This window comes from Branchiostoma lanceolatum, chromosome 13 (genome assembly GCF_035083965.1).
Source record: "Branchiostoma lanceolatum isolate klBraLanc5 chromosome 13, klBraLanc5.hap2, whole genome shotgun sequence".
In the NCBI taxonomy this organism is placed as follows: Eukaryota; Metazoa; Chordata; class Leptocardii; order Amphioxiformes; family Branchiostomatidae; genus Branchiostoma; species Branchiostoma lanceolatum.
Genome location: NC_089734.1, coordinates 15723699 through 15743699, shown reverse-complemented (window position 1 = coordinate 15743699; position 20001 = coordinate 15723699). Strand labels below are relative to the sequence as shown.

The 20001-nt window shown below is 40.5% G+C and overlaps 2 protein-coding genes across 20 annotated transcripts in view; one reads left to right on the top strand and one right to left on the bottom strand.

Moving 5' to 3' along the window:
• Positions 1-2259, top strand: part of LOC136446901 (ubiquitin carboxyl-terminal hydrolase 40-like) — a 34761-nt gene extending 32502 nt beyond the window's left edge. Inside the window, exon 30 of the mRNA XM_066445547.1 lies at positions 291-2259. Within this exon, the coding sequence (XP_066301644.1) occupies positions 291-482 (192 nt within the window). The 3' untranslated portion in view covers positions 483-2259. The remainder of the gene's footprint in view (positions 1-290) is intronic.
• A 2121-nt stretch (positions 2260-4380) lies between these two features.
• LOC136447787 (insulin-like growth factor 2 mRNA-binding protein 3) overlaps positions 4381-20001 on the bottom strand; it is a 78302-nt gene continuing 62681 nt past the window's right edge. For 15 of the 19 annotated variants that reach the window (XM_066446830.1, XM_066446833.1, XM_066446845.1 and 12 more), the window contains 10 exons: positions 19286-19426; positions 17419-17589; positions 15956-16091; positions 14630-14737; positions 13434-13727; positions 12205-12264; positions 11498-11521; positions 10990-11058; positions 9699-9812; positions 4381-8070 (listed from right to left, as the gene is read on the bottom strand). In XM_066446830.1, coding sequence (XP_066302927.1) covers positions 7954-8070; positions 9699-9812; positions 10990-11058; positions 11498-11521; positions 12205-12264; positions 13434-13727; positions 14630-14737; positions 15956-16091; positions 17419-17589; positions 19286-19426 — 1234 coding nt within the window. In that variant the 3' untranslated portion in view covers positions 4381-7953. The remainder of the gene's footprint in view (positions 8071-9698; positions 9813-10989; positions 11059-11497; positions 11522-12204; positions 12265-13433; positions 13728-14629; positions 14738-15955; positions 16092-17418; positions 17590-19285; positions 19427-20001) is intronic. The other 4 variants (XM_066446831.1, XM_066446834.1, XM_066446835.1 and 1 more) reach the window with 4 other exon arrangements.

Below are 20001 nucleotides of genomic sequence, written 5' to 3'. Positions count from 1 at the left end.
TCTAGTCTAAAGGACTGTTGCCCATCCAGTATCAGTATCAGACACAGAACATTTCTTGAAGGGGAATTTCCACAGTGAACTTGATGCTGTTGGTACACCTGTATCTGTATAGCCGGTATAACCACCCTACGGTGTAACATACCAGCTTTGCAGGCACCCGGCTCGACAATACTAGTAGGTGGTTATATTACTCTGGACGACCTGTCACACCTAACCTTTTCACAACTAGCTGCAATTAGGTACAAGTGCTCAATTTGTGACATAATGATTGACACCTGTCATTCCTGCAGGACCTACAGTTTGATCCGCACAACAAGGACGACTTCTCAACAGCCGAGGACGACGCAGGGAAGGAGGAGCTACGCAGAGCAGAAGAAGAGAAGAAGCAGAAACGACAGCAGAGTAAAAGCAGTAACAAAGGAGGGCGGAAGGAGAGAAGACCTGAAGTGGGCATCACCATACATGTGGACGACTTCAGATGATCAGATGCAATTATTATCCCGGGGGCCTTTCTACATGTAGATGGTAGCCATTGTCAATCCAGAGAGAGCAACACATGTTAGACGTATGGACAAATTAACAGGCCATGCAAATTTGATTTCTGTTCTTGAATTCGCTTGCTTCATTTTTTTCTGATTTGTTAAAAAAACCTGGCCATATGTCAAGAACCTAGAAATGCTCATATTTTGGCACCAACAAGTAAAGGAAGTCCTTCGTGATATCTTTCACTGTAAGTGGTCATCATCATACCATGTTCAGGTATGTGCAATTGTCAGAGTAGGTTATACATTTGCAAGTATGGTTATACATTTTAATGTACATGTCTGTATCAATCTAAATTTAGAAGCCACACCAGTTCAATTTCTCAGTTCTTTCATTTGCCTGCATCCTTTTTTTACTATTTGAAAAAAAGATATAATGTAGTAATGACTGTACATTAGCTTTCTGTACACATGTCTAAATGCTCATATTTTGGTACCAACAATTGAAGTTTATGACTTACTTCTTTCACTGTGAGCCATTATGTTACCCTTCAGCATGCTAAGGTAGCCGTGTGGCACCAAATGTGTATTGGTTATGGGTTTAGGCAGCAGGGAGAAGGTTACAAAGCACGGTGTATAGGTACCTATCAAAGAATTTTTTTTTCAATTTCACCTGCCCACTTCTTTGATACCCTGCAAAAATCCAAGATATTAAGATAGTGTGGCCTTAGATTATGTATTGTCAATTATAGCTCTAAAAACATTATCAGCATTGGATTGGTAACACAGTAAGGAAAAGTTGCTGTGTTACGAGCAAGTTGGCATCTTAAAGGCATCCAGAGCACTTTATGAGGCTTGAAACTTGAATTTAAAAAAATCCAATTTCTAGTCATTCCTACACATAATAAGTTTCAATAACATTTCAATAAATTGCCATTACATATCGACATTAAAGGAGCAAAGATAAGATGTCGTTGTGTGGTGAGAACTGATAGAAAATCCAAACCCTAATAGACTGATCCTGACTGTCCATCACAATTGGCGGTTCGACCAATGAGAGAGTGACTGCATGTCAGTCAAACATTTGCATTTTTATGTTTTAATTTTGCATTTCTACGTTTTGACCGAGGTGGGCGGGGCTATGGTATCGGTCTATCTACACTAGGCGCATGTAACTCAAAGATCACCATTTATCTTATTTTTGTGCCGCTTTTGAGCACTTTTGAAAAGAAATCTGCACGCAAATGTGGTAAACAGTGGCATTAAATGTCAATTTCATAAAGATTACAGCAACTAGAAATTCTAGTAGAATATGTCCAGTTTTCAAGCCTCATAAAATGCTCTGGGTGCCTTTAACTGACACTTTGTTGCATAATTAGGATTTGCCTTCAAGTTGATTAAGACCATTTCATTGGCCTACTGTGGAATAGTGCCATAAGTTGTGCAATGCCTGAGGAGTGCAAACTATAAATGTCTATAGTTCTCTGTGGCAAATAGAGAAGCAGAAATTTCACCTATCCACATAGGTGCTCTGCTATGTGACACAGGGAAAATACTGCCAAAGCGAAAACCCTGTGTAGTTTTGTAACCATTAATGATATTCTGACATTATCTGCGTGGTGCCGAAGTATCATGTTTCAATTTAGTATCACGCTCAACACTTTACTAACCAATCCCAACCTTTCAAGGGAAATATCACCAATTTGTATGTCAGGTATGATCTATTCAGCTTTGCTTACTGTTAAAACAAAAACACTAAAATATTGAATCATCAATACCCATGGCTCCTTGTCTTTATTGTGTTAGTGACTGATTGAACAATAGAACGATCCCAAAGCCACGTCCCCTGTTCTATTTCAAAACCTCCATCAAAAGCAGCTCTTGACGGACAAGAATGGCTGCCGCCACTTGGCTGTTGTTTGAGGAGGGGGTGGATGTAGTTGCGGTGAAAGCGTAATGTTTTCCGTTAACCCGGAAGCCGCATATCATTACCTTGTTGGTGGGGAGGTGAGCCCTGTTGCTGACTAGCAGCAGATGCACGTGTAAAGCAAGGTGCTTCTGTGGCAGGTTCCCCACTGTGTTGGCTGCATGCACTACAGTTGCATGATAGTCTTTTTAGTAATAAAAAGTTAAAATGCCCTTCCTTTAATGTCACCCTTTTCACTTTCAAGTTAATCAGTTTTACATAAGAGTGCGGAAGAGACAGAACTCTGCAATAGCAGACTTCGTAGTACTGGTAGTTGAAATGTGGTACAAGCTCCATGCCCTTGAGTGCCTGAGCTGATTTCGTTTCGTTTTGTCCTGAGCATGCATGCAGCCAATATGGTGGAAAACCTGCCAGCTATCCATACCTTGCTTTGGCATTTCTGTTCTACTAGACAGTGCTATTTTTGACGGAGGTGTTCGAAATAGAACAGGGGGTTCTATATGTTTGATATGGTGTTCGACAGGATCGGTCTATTATGACTTGGCCAATCCGTAACAGGATTAGATGTTTTACGACACCCTTTCTTCAAATGTTTAGCCTTGCTCAATCTGAGACATGCAGTGCAATTAAAAATCTTCACTTTCAAACATCTGTATTTTGTTTCTTACTGTGACTGAAAGACGATTTTGATCGAAATTTGAGGAAAGGTATAGCAATACAATTTAAGTGGCATCATTTGCCTTTTCTTGACAATTATACCGTTAAAGTTTGTATTTTGCTCTCTAAAATTGAAATAAGCACTGCTTGTTGTCTACAAGTCACATGCTTTATTATTAGCAGTGCTACAGATCTCCAAGCAGACGTAAGGCTTCGGATTGTTTTGCAGGTCTCAGGGATTTTAAAAGTGCAAAACAAGCAATAAACATTTGATTAAAATGAAAATCGAGAACCAGACATCTGCTTGGAGATAAGTGGCTGGATGTGTCCATATTCTCGTTATCTCGTTCTCGTTGATAGTTTTTGGCTTGACTGTGTGTGTGTGTGTGTGACTCCCAATTTAGGGCCACAAAGCTATAAGTGTGTGAAGTTTGCTATCTCTGATCATCTCACAGAATGAAAGTTCTTCTGAAGGGTAAGGCCTTGCTTATTTGATTATATGGATGACATTCTCTGGGGACACCAAAACTGATGCGAGCGTGTGAATAAAAAAAAAAGTTAGGGAAAAACAAAGTTGCCTTAATTCGTTCTGAAATCTGGTCAGGAAGGTTGAACAAAACTAAACACAGAGTGTGGTATACCGAAATATAGATTCTTCATTTTTGTTCTTTCAAAACATCTTTGACTGTGGAATTTATTTTGGCATGCTATGACATTATAGCCTCGGGGTGCCAGCCTTTTTAGCTTACGTACGCTAACCAAGCTGCGAGGAGCGGAGCTTGGGTAGCGTACGTAAACTAAAAACGCTGGCACCCAGGCTAATGACATCAGTATTTCCGAAATATCATTTTTTTGCAATTTACAGCATTTTTCTCATTTTGCAGCTGCTTTGTATGATTTACAGTATGTCCGAAAATCTTTTTTTTTGGAAATGGACACAAACGTATGCACGTGTGGATGTCATCATTATAATCAAATCAACATGGCCTAAGCTTTCTTCAACACAACTACTGTATTTCTATAAGTCTGATAATATATAGGTACATTAACTGTTCTAGTTGGCTTCATACATTTGTAGATTGAAATTTCTGAATGTCTTTGGAAATCTTAACTGTCTCCAAGAGCAACTTCCCTGTCTTGCTAAATGTCTATAGATAGATGTATAATGCTATTTGGCTTGAGACTCAAAAGTGTTTCTGGAAATCTTAATTTGACTGTCTTCCATCAAAACATCCCTGTCTTGCTAAATGATTAATATACAGATAGTACTCAAGTAATAAGATAGTACTCAAGTAATAACAAAGACGCAGAATGTTAACTAGAATAATTTATTTCCATAGTAGAAAAAATGGAAAACATGGTATTGCAAACGGGATGGTACATACGCCAATACAGTGAGATGCGCCGTCACTTCATAGTTTTCCAGGGTGAACAAAAGTACAGTTAGGTCATCACAAATGTTTCTTCTCTAGACTGCGAAAAAGGTTCTGTCAAGTCCCCTAGGTGTGAAATGGTCAGTTCCAAAACTCTCGGTAACGTGTTGCATGTTGGAATGTACCATTAGAGAAGAGGGGTGAACAGGTAAATTTTCACAGGTAGAATCACAAGGTTCTGACTTGTACAAGGAGTCTACAGCTATCCTACATGAGCCAAGCATTGTCAGAAAACAGTTTACGTTGGCGGTAAAGGGTTGTGTACTGTGCTACTCAAAACTCTTACGTACGAGGATTTTTTTTGTTTCGCTTCAATTAACTCTCTCCCATAAGATGGTGCAATTACCCCTACATGGACCAACTCAATGGTTGTCACCGGGACTGTTTTGTCAAAGTAAATGGTCTGCTCTTATTTTCGTCTTCTACGAGAAAGATGTCGCATTGAAAACACCACTGCAAAGCAAAAATGTCCTGTTTCCTTCAGTGTCAAATCTGTTCTGAACATATCTTGAACTAAAATTTCCGAAAAAGTGCCAAAAGAACAAAATGCAGGCTATCCACTTGCAAACACGACTTTAACAAGCCGTAGGTTTACTTTTCTTTCATTTTCTGTGAAACTGTTTTGTGTTCCGGTAAAGAAAGGATGACAATGGAGCTTGTCTCATCATTTTTTGTCCAGTCTTTGAAGCTTTGAAGTTGTGGTGGGCAGAGATTTGTTGAGGGGTGATTGCTCATCTATAGGGGTAAACCAACAAGTTTTATTTCGTGTGCTCTAACAGTTACGATAGATACAATATGTGCAGCCTACTGTAAATATAGGTACTACTTGGCCTGAATCCCAGTTACAGTAATACGTGTAAAACTCCACTAGAACGACAGTTGGGTAAACAGTTCTCGCAAAATTCAAACCCCTAACATTGTACTAAGTGTTGTATGTATCCCACACAGGGAAAAGAACATCGCTTGTATTTGGGTGTATTTCTCTCCAGTTTTATGTATGTCCTGTATTCACGATATCGAATCCGTTTCCTCGCCTGTTTTCGTTAACATGTAACCGTCCAAAATTTCCACTGTTCAACTTAACCACCAGTACCCTTTTTGGCGACGCCTCAGGGGCGAAGCTTTTATCGTTTTTTTTTCTTCTTTAGAGAACTTCTTTCTTTCAAGACTAACACCACTGGCAACCAACCACAGTTAATTATAACATCACTAGCATTATGTTTCTATATTATGTATCGATATAATGTTCAGTTGTTTCAATATCTGTCTAGAGTGAGCTGGGAATACAGGCTCGTGAATATAGTTGCAAAAACTACAACTTCCCTAAGCATAAATTGGAAATAATCGAAAAAGTAAACTGAAGGAAAAAAAAAATTAAAGTTAATCGTACTACATCTTGGAAACAACGGTTAAATCAATTTCTAACTTTCCCTTCCAAAATCAAAACTTCAAATCACCTTTCCACTCAGTTTCTACCTTTTTCCTACTAGGTGAGATGTCAATTCATTTGTTCAATTCATCGTATTCTGCTTATTAATGTTGTCTACTACATTGGCAATACTACACAATATACGTATTATATAGATGTAAAACAAAATTGGTTCAACAGAAAGGAAAGGAAAAAAAAAAGGAGAAAAATCTCAAAACGTCCCAAACAGTGAGTTTCCAGCTTTGTTGAGAGGTGCTTGGCTCAGACAGTCACCTACCTTTGATTGCACAGCGATCCTTTAGAACTCCACGACTCCAAGGGGTTTAAATACAGGGCTTGGGCCACATCTTTTTTTTTTTAGTATTTCCACGCGTACACAACCCTGCTGAAACTACGATGTATTGGTGGTGGTACATACGGCTGTGATTTTTTTTTTACTGCTGTACAACAAAGGAAAAATATCGACTCTCTCTCCTCCTTTTGTAAAGTGTAATGTACTGCGATCATGTTTTCCTGCCTGTCATCTCTTTCCAACTATACTTTTGTCACTGTTATGGGGTTTTGTTGTCCCTCCGGCCTACACCCCCCGTTTCTGGATGTGATATTCCAACGGAATCATAAGAACGTTCTACCGGAACAGTTCACTAACATCCGTACAGGGGGACCCGGAGAGATGAACATTGGTGTTGCTTTTTTTTTTTTTTTTACTTTTTTTTGGTTTTGTCTCAACTTCGAAGTATTAATGGCTATAACTGTGAAGAACATAGACCTACCAATAAATTTGTAAGTTGCTCTCATCTTTTCAGGGAGTACGTTTTCAGGTTAGCATTCCGGTCTTTTGAATTCCATGCTAGCCCCAGCAACAAACCGTGGCAACACACGGCCGGTCAACTCCAGTTCAAGCTTTACTTTGGGTCTTTCGAATCTGACATGGTAAAATGGCATCGCAGGTTGTCGTTGGAACAGAACTGGTCTTCGTGTCCGATGGTATGATGGTTTTTAGCCTTAATGCGTTGTTGCGTATTTCTAGAACTCAGCACATTTTTGGCATCATAAGGCATTTTTACATTTACATTTACCGACAACTCGCTGGCAGCGAATTTCAATATACAATCTCTCTCCTTTACATGCTGCCAGCGGATGCCCCAATTTTTTTTATACAATTTTTTTCATATAAAAAGGCTTGACTCTACATTCTTTTTCGTCTCTCCTAGCATAGAAAAAATACAAAACTTTTTCTCTTGAAATAAAAATACACAAATGATTTTAAACAGAAAAATAGCTGAGGTACGCGGGTACCCTCCTGAGGTAGCATTTTATACAATAGTTCTTTCATTTCGTCTCATTATACCGTCCCTCGTTTTTCAAACTGGCCAACTTACAAATTCATTTCATTGCAAAATCATCTCCGACAGAACTTTTTAATCTTTGCTTTTTCCTAACATATGTTCTACCCCACCTCCTCCGACAGTTAATTATTTACCAGCCAGACAATTCTTTTCAATAGAAACAAGCGCAGCAATCTAGAGCTTGCTTGATCATCCCCATCCCGACGTGGCGCGCCCCAAATATGGACTCTTCTATTCATTATAATACATCTGGGCCGTGCCACGTTAGAATTCCGGGGGTGGTCAAGTACCTAAAGCTAGACTCAAGCGGCATATACAGCGCTTTCTTGGCTTGCAGCTAAAGTCACAAAATCAGCGATGCCTCATTTACATGTCCCCTTTGCAAAAACAGGTGAGTGGAAACCGAATCCCTTTTGTGTTTTTTACAGAGAGCAAGCATGGTAGAACTCAACATACGTACCGTTTACAACAGGTTTTCAAACTAATACCATCAGGTTTTTGTTTTAGTCAGGACTTCAACTTTTTTTTTCTCTCATTACATTGTGAGGTAAACAAGCAAAACAATGCTTCTCATCCTTTGTCAGTCTTTGGTACTGGGGTCAGGGGTCGGACATTGGGTGACGTTGCTCCGTGGTGGTTGCCATGTGTGGGGTGCGTTGTCGTGGCGGGCGGCGGGCTACTGCATGGTGACATGCTTGGGGGGGCCGGGCTGACGCCGCTGCTGCATGGGACCCTGACCTTGCTGTTGCTGTAGGGCTTGTGATACCACTTTACGGATCTGTCGCTGTGCAGACTGGAGACACGACAAAACGCGAAATTACTAAACGTGAAGATTCATAACCATCGATACAGTAACAAGCACAACAGGAAAATGCTATACATACATAGCAGAGAATGTCACATCCTCATTTAGAAACAATAACAGAACGCATATTGGAGACACGACAAAACGCGAAATTACTAAACCTGAACATTCATAACAACCAATACTACTACAGGAAAACGCCATAGATACGTAACAGAGAATGTCATATCCTCACCTAGAAACAATAACAGAACGCATACTCGAGACACGACAAAATGAGAAATTACTAAACCTGAACATTCATAACAACCAATACAGTTACAACTACAACAGGAAAATGCTATACATACATAACATAACAGAGCATGTCATATCCTCACTTAGGCCACACCATTTTAATTTCTTGGTTAATGGAATTTTTAAAAAAATGCTAGATTGGAAAATTAACAGGAAAACAGAATCTCAGAGGAATGTTTGTACTTTGGTGCACACAATTTCAGGGAGTGAACAGGGTCACGTGCAAGTTTTCACCCCAGCCTTCTGTTTTCATGATTTTTTTTTCTAAAATTTAAAAAAAAAAATCTGTTAACCAAGAAATTAAGATGGTGTGGCCTTAGAAACAAAACCAAATGCAAATAACTAAACCTGAACATTCATTACCACCAAATGAATACAGTAACAACAAGAGTTCCACGACCTCATATGTCCATGAACAATTCTATTCATGCAAATGACATACACATTTGCATAATATATGCTTGGACATGAACACCTTTTCTAACTTACACATGTTGCAATATTAACAGTCCTTTAATTTTCCAATTAGATGAATTAGGGTGTTTTTGCATTTATCATGCAAATTAGGAGTTTATTTGCATAATTGGTATCTGTTGATGCTTCACTTTCCATAAACTACATGTTACATGTATTAGGGTCTGATAATGGAAAACACTGCAAATATAGATTTTCCTCATTAGCTATGCAAATTAAGTCCCAATTAGCATAATTTGCACTTCAGTGTGTATATCTCTATCTAAGCTACCTGCATGCTAAATATCATGGAAATCCGTTGTTCCTTTGTTCAGTTATTCTCCTTAGAAGATTTTCACAAAAACGCCCCTGCAGTTCCAGAGCAAGCTGATAGGGGGCCCAAACCTACACCACTTCTTTATTACATCACAAGCTATCTGCCACCTAAAAGTCAAGACCACAGCACGTCCAGGTCAAAAGATACAAAAATTGAAGTTCTGCTGCAATACCAAGGTCACATACCAGGGGGCCCAAAATCGACCTTGAATTTCGGCTTCACAACACCTGTCCACATACCAAATATCATTGTAATCCATCAAGAGGTTCCTGAGTTACACTGACTACAGTAGTGCGGAAACACAGACAAACAAACACACACACAGACACACCCAAAACTATATCTCCATTTTTCATGGAGATAATAAAACAGGAAAATGCCATACATACGTGTTATACATAACATTACTGGGAATGTCACATTCTAACTTAGAAACTGACTAATGTGAAGCTATGACATTCAATGCTCAGTGCATAGATGTCTTGTCTCGTCTAACTTCAAACAGAAGGTGAACCAGTCCACGACTTACCTGAACAGAATAGAAGTTTCCTACAATGGTGACGGGCACCTCTCCATTTTCATCCCCCTGCTTGTTGCGTGGAACTTCAATTCTTGCGCTGGTATTTTTTTGTAGACCCTGAACCTGTGGTTGGGGAGGGGGGTGGAAATATCTTTACACAAAGTACTAGTACACAGTTCACTGTACATGATTAGTGCTGCTACTGTAACTTTGTAAATCGACTGTTTAACTTTGCTGTATTGAAGAGAAATCTTTCTTAGTAAGGGCATCACGTTAATTGCAAATCTTAGCCCCATGGCTAATTGCATGCAACAACTGATTCAGGGCATGGCTAGTCAACTTTTCAAATACAATGTACATGTACACTTGTCGGATATGACTTCACCTTCATATCACAGTTTAATATGGGTCAGTGTATTTACCGAAATACACCACGTCCGAAATACACATGAAGATGGCTGAAATCTACCGAAATACAGTATGATTTGATGAGTTAAACATCACAGGTTGCTATGTGCCGGCATAAAATAATATATTTAAACCCCTGGCAACAAGAAAAAGACAGAAAAATACTGTCGCCACCCGATGATCTTTCTTCCCATGTTTGTTTTTAGTGGTATCTTCTTCTGAGTCATTTACACCAATACAGTATGAAATACAGTATGATTTGATGAGTTAACATCACAGGTTGCTATGTGCCGGCATAAAATATATTTAAACCCCTGGCAACAAGAAAAAGACAGCAAAATACTGTCGCCGCCCGATGATCTTTCTTATCATATGTTTGTTTTTAGTGGTATCTTCTTCTGAGTCATTTACACAAATACAGTATGAAATACAGTATGATTTGATGAGTTAACATCACAGGTTGCTATGTGCCGGCATAAAATAATATATTTAAACCCCTGGCAACAAGAAAAAGACAGAAAAATACTGTCGCCGCCCGATGATCTTTCTTACCATATGTTTGTTTTTAGTGGTATCTTCTTCTGAGTCATTTACACAAATACAGTATGAAATACAGTATGATTTGATGAGCAAACATCACAGGTTGCAATTGCTATATTTTGGCATTTATGTTTTTATGGCCCTGGCGACAAGAAAAAGACAGAAAATGCATTGTGTGGGTCCGCATCGTGATCCCGGCGGAAAGAAAGGTGACGCGGCGGCTGTATTTCGGTAGATTTCAGCCGTCTTCATGTGTATTTCGGACGTGTATTTCGGTAAATACACGGACCGGTTTAATACTACAGTTTGTTGATTACATTAGATCGTGTTGTCTTGCGTTCACGTTACTTACAGAGGCTCCTCTCTTGCCGATGATGCGTCCTACCATGTTGGAGGGCACGGGAATTTCTGCACGCAGGACCTAAGCAAAAAGACACACCAAACATTCCTTACAAGGAACTTCTTAACAACATACATGTATAAGTAGTCCACACACAACACACTTAAGTTGTGAAAGTTACAAGCAGTTATCTTACTTCAGGCAAAAGGGAAAAAAGTCCCTTCAGGCAAGAAAGAGCAATACAGAACTGTACTGCACTACAACTGAAAACTGCAAGAGGGCTCTCTTACACTACAAACTGTTTCAAATCACTTCAATCCACTCCATGCAACATTTCTCAGAAAACACAAAGACACACACACAGAAAAAAAACAAGACGTCATTAACTCCTGTGTAGAGACACGGCAAACTCTGGAGAACCACTACGGGAAAGAACATTAGATGTCCTTCCACAGGAAAAAAAAAGCACGAGCAAAAGATTGCCCCACACCAAGCAAAGTAAGTTCTGGGGCCAACTCACCACGTTGTTTCCTGAGTACCCCTCCTGTCCAACACAAAGGGAAACACCCTTACTCCCTCACATCAAGCTAACTATGGTATATACTTAAAGCCACACACAAGACCAGAGGAGAGTGTTCTAGTTTGGCTTATATCTTTCTGAATACAAGAACTTAATTGTATTGGCAACTTGACCTTGGACTAGGCAGCAGTTGCATTATACAGCAACTAAGGTTAACTACAGCCAAAAATTGATTCGAAACTTCAGCAATTATCCCATAGGAACCAATACTTAAGGGATGATTCCCATCATGCATCACACCCCAAGGGTCTGCATGAAGGGGCACCACTCAATTCCTAGATTATAAACGATTCATTTATTCCTTCATCGGTGAATGATTTCTACAAAGTTGGCTGATTTTGTATCCATAAAGATGTGGTCTGTTAGAAAATGACACTCTCCTCTGGTTTTGTGTATCCCTTTAACAACTCTATACTACCAGACTTTAACCTTCTTCCTGTTAAGTCAACCTTAAGGCACCAAATTTATATTGGTTACAGGATTAGGCAGTAGAAGGAATGTTAAACAATGCCCAAAGAGTAGAGGACTTCTTTGGTTGAGCATGAATGCTCCAAATTGTCACTATCACCTATATACGTGTAGTATATATATATACGCACCCAAAGCACAACTTATACTATAAATGGACAAAAGAGGTGAGATCGTACTACCACATCGCTGCCAGCATATCCCTCCTGTCCAACCTTGGAGAAGACCCACCATTGTACCTGCACGGACAGAACACACAAGGTCAACATTTGCATATCAGCTGGGTAATATCAGCACATGCATTCTCACCATGAAATGCAAGACCCAAATACTCTAAGACTAATCTGTACACTTGAAAAAGCTGTCACGGCGAAACCGGTCGTGGTACTAGACTGAACAAAAGTTCTAAATGGGAACTATGCGGCTTCAGATGTTTTACTGAGGGACGACTGCGGTGTGAAAGATGTCGGTTAGCTTGAGGAATGAATCCACTCTACTTTATACCAATTACTCCAAGACTAGTAATAGAAAAACGCAATCCTAAAAGTCATCAACAGGTCATCTACAGTGCAACACAGATTCTAAAGATCAAATTGAATTTTGTCTCAACAAAGAGAAACAAATTTCTTACAGCCAAAAAGGATGGTGTATTTTGTTTCACCCTCTCAGAACTTCCTGTATAACAACATCTACTACATGTACATGTACATGTAGCTCCAAAAATAATTACTCAAACAACTGGATAAAATTTTGAAACTGTCAGACGTTTCAGACAGCATCCACTGTCTTTCGTCAGTGACTAAGGAAGGTAGCGGATGCTGTCTGAAACGTCTGACTGTTTCAAAATTTTATCCAGTTGCTCGAGTAACTACTATAATTCTTGATTTGTTAACGGTAACTTAATTTTAGCTACTTTAACGGTCACTAATCAACCACTTTAATTTTATCATCGCAAATATTTGATCAGTAACATTCAAGTTAGTGATCAAATAAGACCGTAATGTTTATTCCCACCATAAAAATTAAATGCAGTGAGCTATTCATTTTTCCCCCAACCGCTAAAATTACCAAACGCAATGTTAAATAGATTTACAGTATTTTGGGCATATCTTATTACCTGGATGTCTAACCTTCATCAACGTAACATTTACTACACGTGTGTCATTGAAAACTGAAGACCATTTTGAAGTTTGATAATAAAATGGTCTTCAGTTTTCAAATACCTACCAAGTGCCCTATCGATTGAGTGCAAAGTTTGAAAAATCTGGTAGCTCCTTTATTAAAAGAGTTTGATTTTTTTTAGTGTCTATAGCCTATACTGCTTAAGTACGGTTGAAACTTTGGTCAGCTATAACTCCGTAAACATGAAGGAGAATAACATAACCGTTTTCAGTTTTCTGGTCCATACCTTCCACTGGGCGTCAGGAGATCCAGTGATGGACACTTTGCGTTCGGCCTGGCCCTGAGCGCTCTGGTCCGCCGGCGCGATCTTGATGGTGGCGTTAGCCTGCCTGGACGCCGAGCGGATGTTCTGACCGCCGGGTCCGATCAGAGCGCCCACCACGCCCCCGGGGACCCACAGGTCTGACTTCTCCGAGGGCTGGGGCTGCTGCATCTGTTGCTGCATGGCAAGGGCGGCGGCCGCTGGGGGCAGGATGCCAGGGAACAGGGCAGGGTTGGCCTGCAGGGCATTCGGCTCAGACTAGAAACACACGTTTAATAATCAGAGCTGTAGTGACAAACACAATCAACTCTTCCAGTACTTAGCCTCCTTCGCACACTCCCTAGAACGGCGGCTTATATATTTGGGTAGGGGGAGTTGACGTGATTTCTTACGCAGGCCAACGTTCTCTAATGCCAGCAAGGGAGTTATGTCGCCGAGGGAGTTATGTAGCCGAGGGACGACCGCCTTTCTATTCAAAGATCAAAAAATCCCCCCTCCCCAAATAAATACACCGCCGTTCTAGGAAGTCTGCGAAAGAGGCTATCCAGTACTAAAGTGTCTGGAGAACACATTCAATGTTTGTTAGGAAGTAGAGTAAAATATGTACACTATTTGAAGACCTTTACAATTTTTATAGACATTTTGTACTACCGTAAACAGGGCTGTCTCCAGGACCTGTCGTTCCGTCCCGGGATGGAAATTTGCTTGTCGGGACGGAATTTTTTTCTACCTTGTCCGTCCCAAAATCTGAACTTTATGGCATGAAATTGATGAAAATGTATCTTCGTAAGCTTAAAATGATGAATTTAACAAGAAAAATTGGCTCCCAAACAATGAGTGGGACGGGAAAAAAGTAAAAGCTGGACACAGCCCTGACATCTAGAAAATAAAACACAATGTCCCGCTGGTTATGTACTTAAACCGTAAGCTGTGACAGAAGATCACCAGTTTCACACATGCGAGAGACTGCTAGAAACTGAGCCATGATCTACCGTAACAGTTAATGGAACAACCCAGGAAAGGAATTCAAACCAAATTAGACAGCTGTCAATCACAGACAACACTGACGTCACTTTCCCCACAATGTGTGCCTCAAAACTTTGATTTCGACTTTTGTAACAGTCACCCCGATTGGCTTGACTGTGTGTCTGGCCACTTACCATTGGTCCATTGTAAGGGTTAGCGCGGGAGTTTGGATTGGGCAGCCCGGGAAGCAGGCCTGACAACATCGCCATGGGGTTCAGCCCAGGGAACATGCTCTGGTGTTGCTGTGGTTTAAACAGGAGGACCCCATTAGACAAAACCAGCCCGTGGCCAGCAGCAAAAAAATTCCACACTTACAAGGGGTGTTTGTGTCTGCATGCTGTTTCTTTGTGCTGGGGGTGGGGAGGGGGGGTGGGGCAGTGGAAGGCCAAGACATTAAGTTGTAGCTTCTTGTTGTTTTCCTTCATTGTGTGCTAAGGTTAAACTCAATGCATTAAGGTAGTCCGTTCAACACCAAACAAATCAGGTGTCAAAATTTCATTGCAAAAAAAAAGGGAAAAGGGTTGTACGAAACACTGAAATGAACTGAAACGGGATAGAATTTATTTCAACTTCGGAACTCCCACCCCCTGGTCTTTCCAACCTTCATAACCCCTCCAGAAAAGCCTGAAGCTGGCTGTGATTGACAGCTGTCGTCTTGCACATCAAGTACATTCCAACAAAACCACAAAAGCGTTACAACATGCCCTCTGCTCCCGATGCCTGTCCAAGGCCACACCCCCTGGAAGTGATTGACAGCTTGTCAACCACAGTCTCACCTCAGACATGCTTTTGTGGAGGATTACTTTCACAATATCCTTGTATAACACGAAGATGCTTTTGGTTTAAAGGCACCCAGAGTATTTTATGAGGCTTGAAAACTAGAAATATTCCAGTTGCTGTCATCTTTATGAAATTGACATTTAATGCCAATGTTTACCACATTTGCGTGCGGATTTCTTATGAAAATTGCTCAAAAATAAGCTACATGGTGATCTTTTAGTTTCACGCGCCTAGTGTAAATAGACCGATACCATAGCCCCTCCCACCTCCGTCAAAACGTAGAAATGCAAAATCAAAACATAAAAATGCAAATATTTGACGGACATGCAGTCACTCTCTCATTGGTCGAACCGCTAATTGTGATGGACAGTCAGGATCAGTCTATTTAAAAGGGCTTGGATTTTCTATCATTTCTCACCACACAACGACATCGTATATTTGCTCCTTTTATGTCGATAAGTAATGGTATAGTGTTATTGAAACTTACTATGTGTAGGAATGACAAGAAATTTGAGTTGTTTTAATTCAAGTTTCAAGCCTCATAAAGTGCTCTGGATGCCTTTAACACTTATGATTCCTCCCTGTACATATGGTATTTGTGCTACGGTTTCACCGTACAATGCAGATATACAGTGATGCCATCTTTTGTCCCCTGTTGTAAGAAAACTGTGGAATCGTACCATGATGTTCTGCATGTCGGCGTCATAGCTAATCCGGAGTTTGACCATGATGAGCTTCTCGGCCTTACACTGGTCCTCCAGGGAGCCGAGAACGGTGATGGTCCTCTCCATGTTGTACACAGTCAGTTCCTGAAAGCTACAGGGGGGAGGGGGGCAAGAGAGAGACAGGGGGAGGGGGGCAACAGAGAGAGAGAGAGAGAGAGAGAGAGAGAGAGAGCAGAGGTCAACATTCCATTACAGGCCTCAAAATAGTGGGTGCATGTGCACCTGTGTGCACCCAAAATTGGAGCTGTGCACCTAATTTTTGACTGTGGGTGCACCAGTGCACCTAGATATTTTTGTAGGCTATAAGGTAAGGGTACTATTGTACACTAGTATACAGAAAATACTCTTGAAATGTAAGTATCTTGACTTACTTGACTTTTAGACAGAAAAGCTAAAATCACCCTTCGTTGTATTCTACTGTCTTCATGTATCTAGTTAGCTATAGAATTACAGATTGTAGTTCATAAAAGCGTTAAACTTGGTAATTTTGTTTTGCTGACATTCAACTTTATTTTATGTGGTGCACCCAAAATTTTTTTCTGTGCACCTAATTTTTTTTTGGCGGGTGCACCTTTTTCCAAAAATGAATTTCGAGCCCTGCATAATGTAACAACTTCTGGAAAAGGCATTTGTACTGGAACAAATACAGTATAGGAAAATTATGAAAATCTGTATTATGGTATCGTCATAATCTTTTATCAAGTGTAATTTTCTGATTTTTGTTTTGAAAAGTTATCAGAAAAGAGTCCAGTTTGAACACTCTGAACTTTTATTTAAAGGGTAACTAGAAAAAAGACTGGATAACAGATTCTTTGTACACAACCAAGGCTTTATTCACACCAACGTTTTGGTGCACGTGATCGTCTGTCACCCTCCTCAGGGCAATTCTGACTGTATATATCAATATTAACGTTTGGGACACCTATATATATATATATATAGCTGCAGTGCAAAGTGATCCAGTAAGAATTGCTCTGAGGAAACAGAAAAAACACTTCATTGTGTACAAAGAATTTGGTATCCAGTGACTTACCAACCTGATGAAACTATTCACGGATAGAAAAGAGGGTCCTTCTGATTCGAACGCTCTTTACAATTCTACAGGCAATCATTTTTCTTAATAGCCATTTTGGGGTCCTCACACAAAATGGGGGGTGAAAAGGAGGGAAAAGTCACTCTTTTTAACCCCATTGGATCCAGGTAAAATGGGGTAAGGACCCCCAAAATGGCTGTTTAACCCCAAATCCAGTTGGTAGTGTCAAAGGGAACAGTAGAATTTTAAAACCTTCTGCATATAACAGAGTAAGAACGCCCCTCCCGCATACATGTACATGTACACATTAGAACCCCCCTCCCCCAGACATGTACACACTAGAACCCCCCTCCCCCATACATGTACACATTAGAACCACCCTTACTTGGAAATGGTAATGCGTGTGTTGGAGTCCTGCATGATTTTCTTCAGAGTGACGCCGGCCTTGCCGATCAGACGCCCCACGAGCGAGTTGTGGGCGAGCAGTTTGAGCGGAACGTCCTCACCGGTACCCTCTACCCGGACCCTATCAGTACCGGTCTCATCGTCAGGAGTGCTGCATGGTGGAATTGTGTTATTGTCAGTGTATTGGTTTATAGGTCAGAAATTACCCGTGCAATGGCAGCCAGTGCTGAATTGCTGCAGGGGTTACAATCACATAATACACAACAGATACATATTGGCTCCACACTTGCACTTTGTGAAACTGTCGCAAGGGTCTGGGCGGCTGCCATTGGGCGACAGCAAGTGACCTCAATACGACCTTCCCCAACCGAAGTCAGGTACCCATTCACACCTGGGTGGAGTGAGGAATGTAGGGGCATTGCAGTGGTTTCGAACCCGGGGCCTCTCGGTTCTGGGCAAAACACCCTACCGATTGTGCCACACGATGCCACAGAACTCACAGTTCGAATCACTATCATTGCCACCTGGTGGTTTAGATTAAAAAGACATTCAAATACATTTCATTATGTAAGCAAAAAAGCTGCAACAGAATAATCAAGTTATAAACGAAAAATGTAGCTTCAAATCATTTAGAGGGAGGCACAGCTTTGGCTTCTGCCGAATACTGTGGAAATTCATGGGAAACACTCTGTGACATGTTTTCACATCTCCATGGTATCAAAATATCATGTTACAAACAAAAATAAGACACTAATAACAGCAGTATTCATAAAGTAGTTGTGGGTAGAGGAAAGTTGCAACATAAGGAAGAACAAGTGCATTTATACAGAAAACAGCAAGGGGGCTATTTTTACACTAGGCTTACAAATGATACATCAGAATGGAGCAAAGCTGCAGTTTTCAATGAAGTTGTTAGAGGGATACATATCAGTGTTGCCTAACACAGATCTGTTCTAACAATATAGTGCTATTTCAGACTGTTATTTCAGTACGACCCTATAAAATGTTGGACAAACTACTGACTAAACAACAATACGCATTATAATCATTCTAGTGTAGCTACAACATAGCCAACATCTGCTTCTTCAGAAATTGAGAATGGAACTGTAACAAAAAAGCCAGCATAAGACCATATCTATCTCTTGCCACAGGCTACAAAACTATTAAAACTTATAAGGAATATAAAAACTCCAGCTTGAGACCATCCTTCAATCTGGCTAGCAGGTACAGAACTTTAGAACTTAAAAAGGGAAGATAAAACTCCAGCTTGAGACTATCCTTAAATCTGGCTAGCAGGTACAGAACTATTATAGAACTAAGGGAATATAAAAACACCAGCGTGAGACCATCCTTCAATCTGGCTAGCAGGTACAGAACTATTTAGAAATTAGGGGATACAAAAACACCAGCGTGAGACCATCCTTCAATCTGGCTAGCAGGTACAGAACTATTTAGAAATTAGGGAATACAAAAACACCAGCGTGAGACCATCCTTCAATCTGGCTAGCAGGTACAGAACTATTTAGAAATTAGGGAATATAAAAACTCCAGCTTGAGACCATCCTTCAATCTGGCTAGCAGGAACAGAACTATTTTAGATCTAAGGGAACATAACAACACCAGCTTGAGACCATCCTTTTAATCTGGCTAGTAGGTACAGATTGAACTATTTAGAAATTAGGGAATACAAAAACACCAGCTTGAGACCATCCTTCAATGAGGTACAGAACTATTTTAGCTCTAAGGGAACATAACAACACCAGCTTGAGACCATCCTCCAATCTGGCTAGCAGCTAAAGAACTAACTAGAACTTAATGTAGAGACTGTAGCATGAGACCATCCTCACCCTACGCCCTGGCTGGTAGCGTTTGACTCCTGCTGCATGATCTCCATGATCTTCCTGCAGGCGTCAGAGCAGGCATCGGGGCTGCCGTAGATGGTGATGGGCTTCTCTGGGCCGATGTTCTCCTTGCGGTGAACGTCAACTCTGCACAAACAAACAAATTGTTTTGTTAGCATTTTTGTAACAGCATTGTACACAACAAGCAATTACAATTGTTTTTATACATAATAAGTATCCAATTATGATCTACCCAACTGAAGTGTCATTGCACAACCTTCGCGACTCACTGCCAGCAAGTACACAAATTTTGATTCAAAATTCAAACTGGGAATTAAAATTCTCACTTCATTTTTCATCTTTACCCAGTAAGATGTAGAAAGTTGAGCCATAAATTATAATGCAGTTCAATTAATTATCATAATCACTCAGTTTAATCTGAAAGAGCTTTGGATTAAGTCTCCACTGTAGTACTGTTATGCTCCGCTAGGGCTAAGATACCAAGACGCATTAACGCCAGGAAGTGTGTATACAACCAGCGTACACTGTCATTATCATGGGCGGCCACAAATTTTTACTCTAGCATGAAGTTGAAGTTCACTACTTTATCCTTGTCGCTGTATAGATTCACACATGTATAGAAAACTGGCCATACAATAGCTATGAAGGTCATCAAATTTTCCGCTGCATTGCCGCAAAGCGCCGCTGGGGTTAAACGCTCG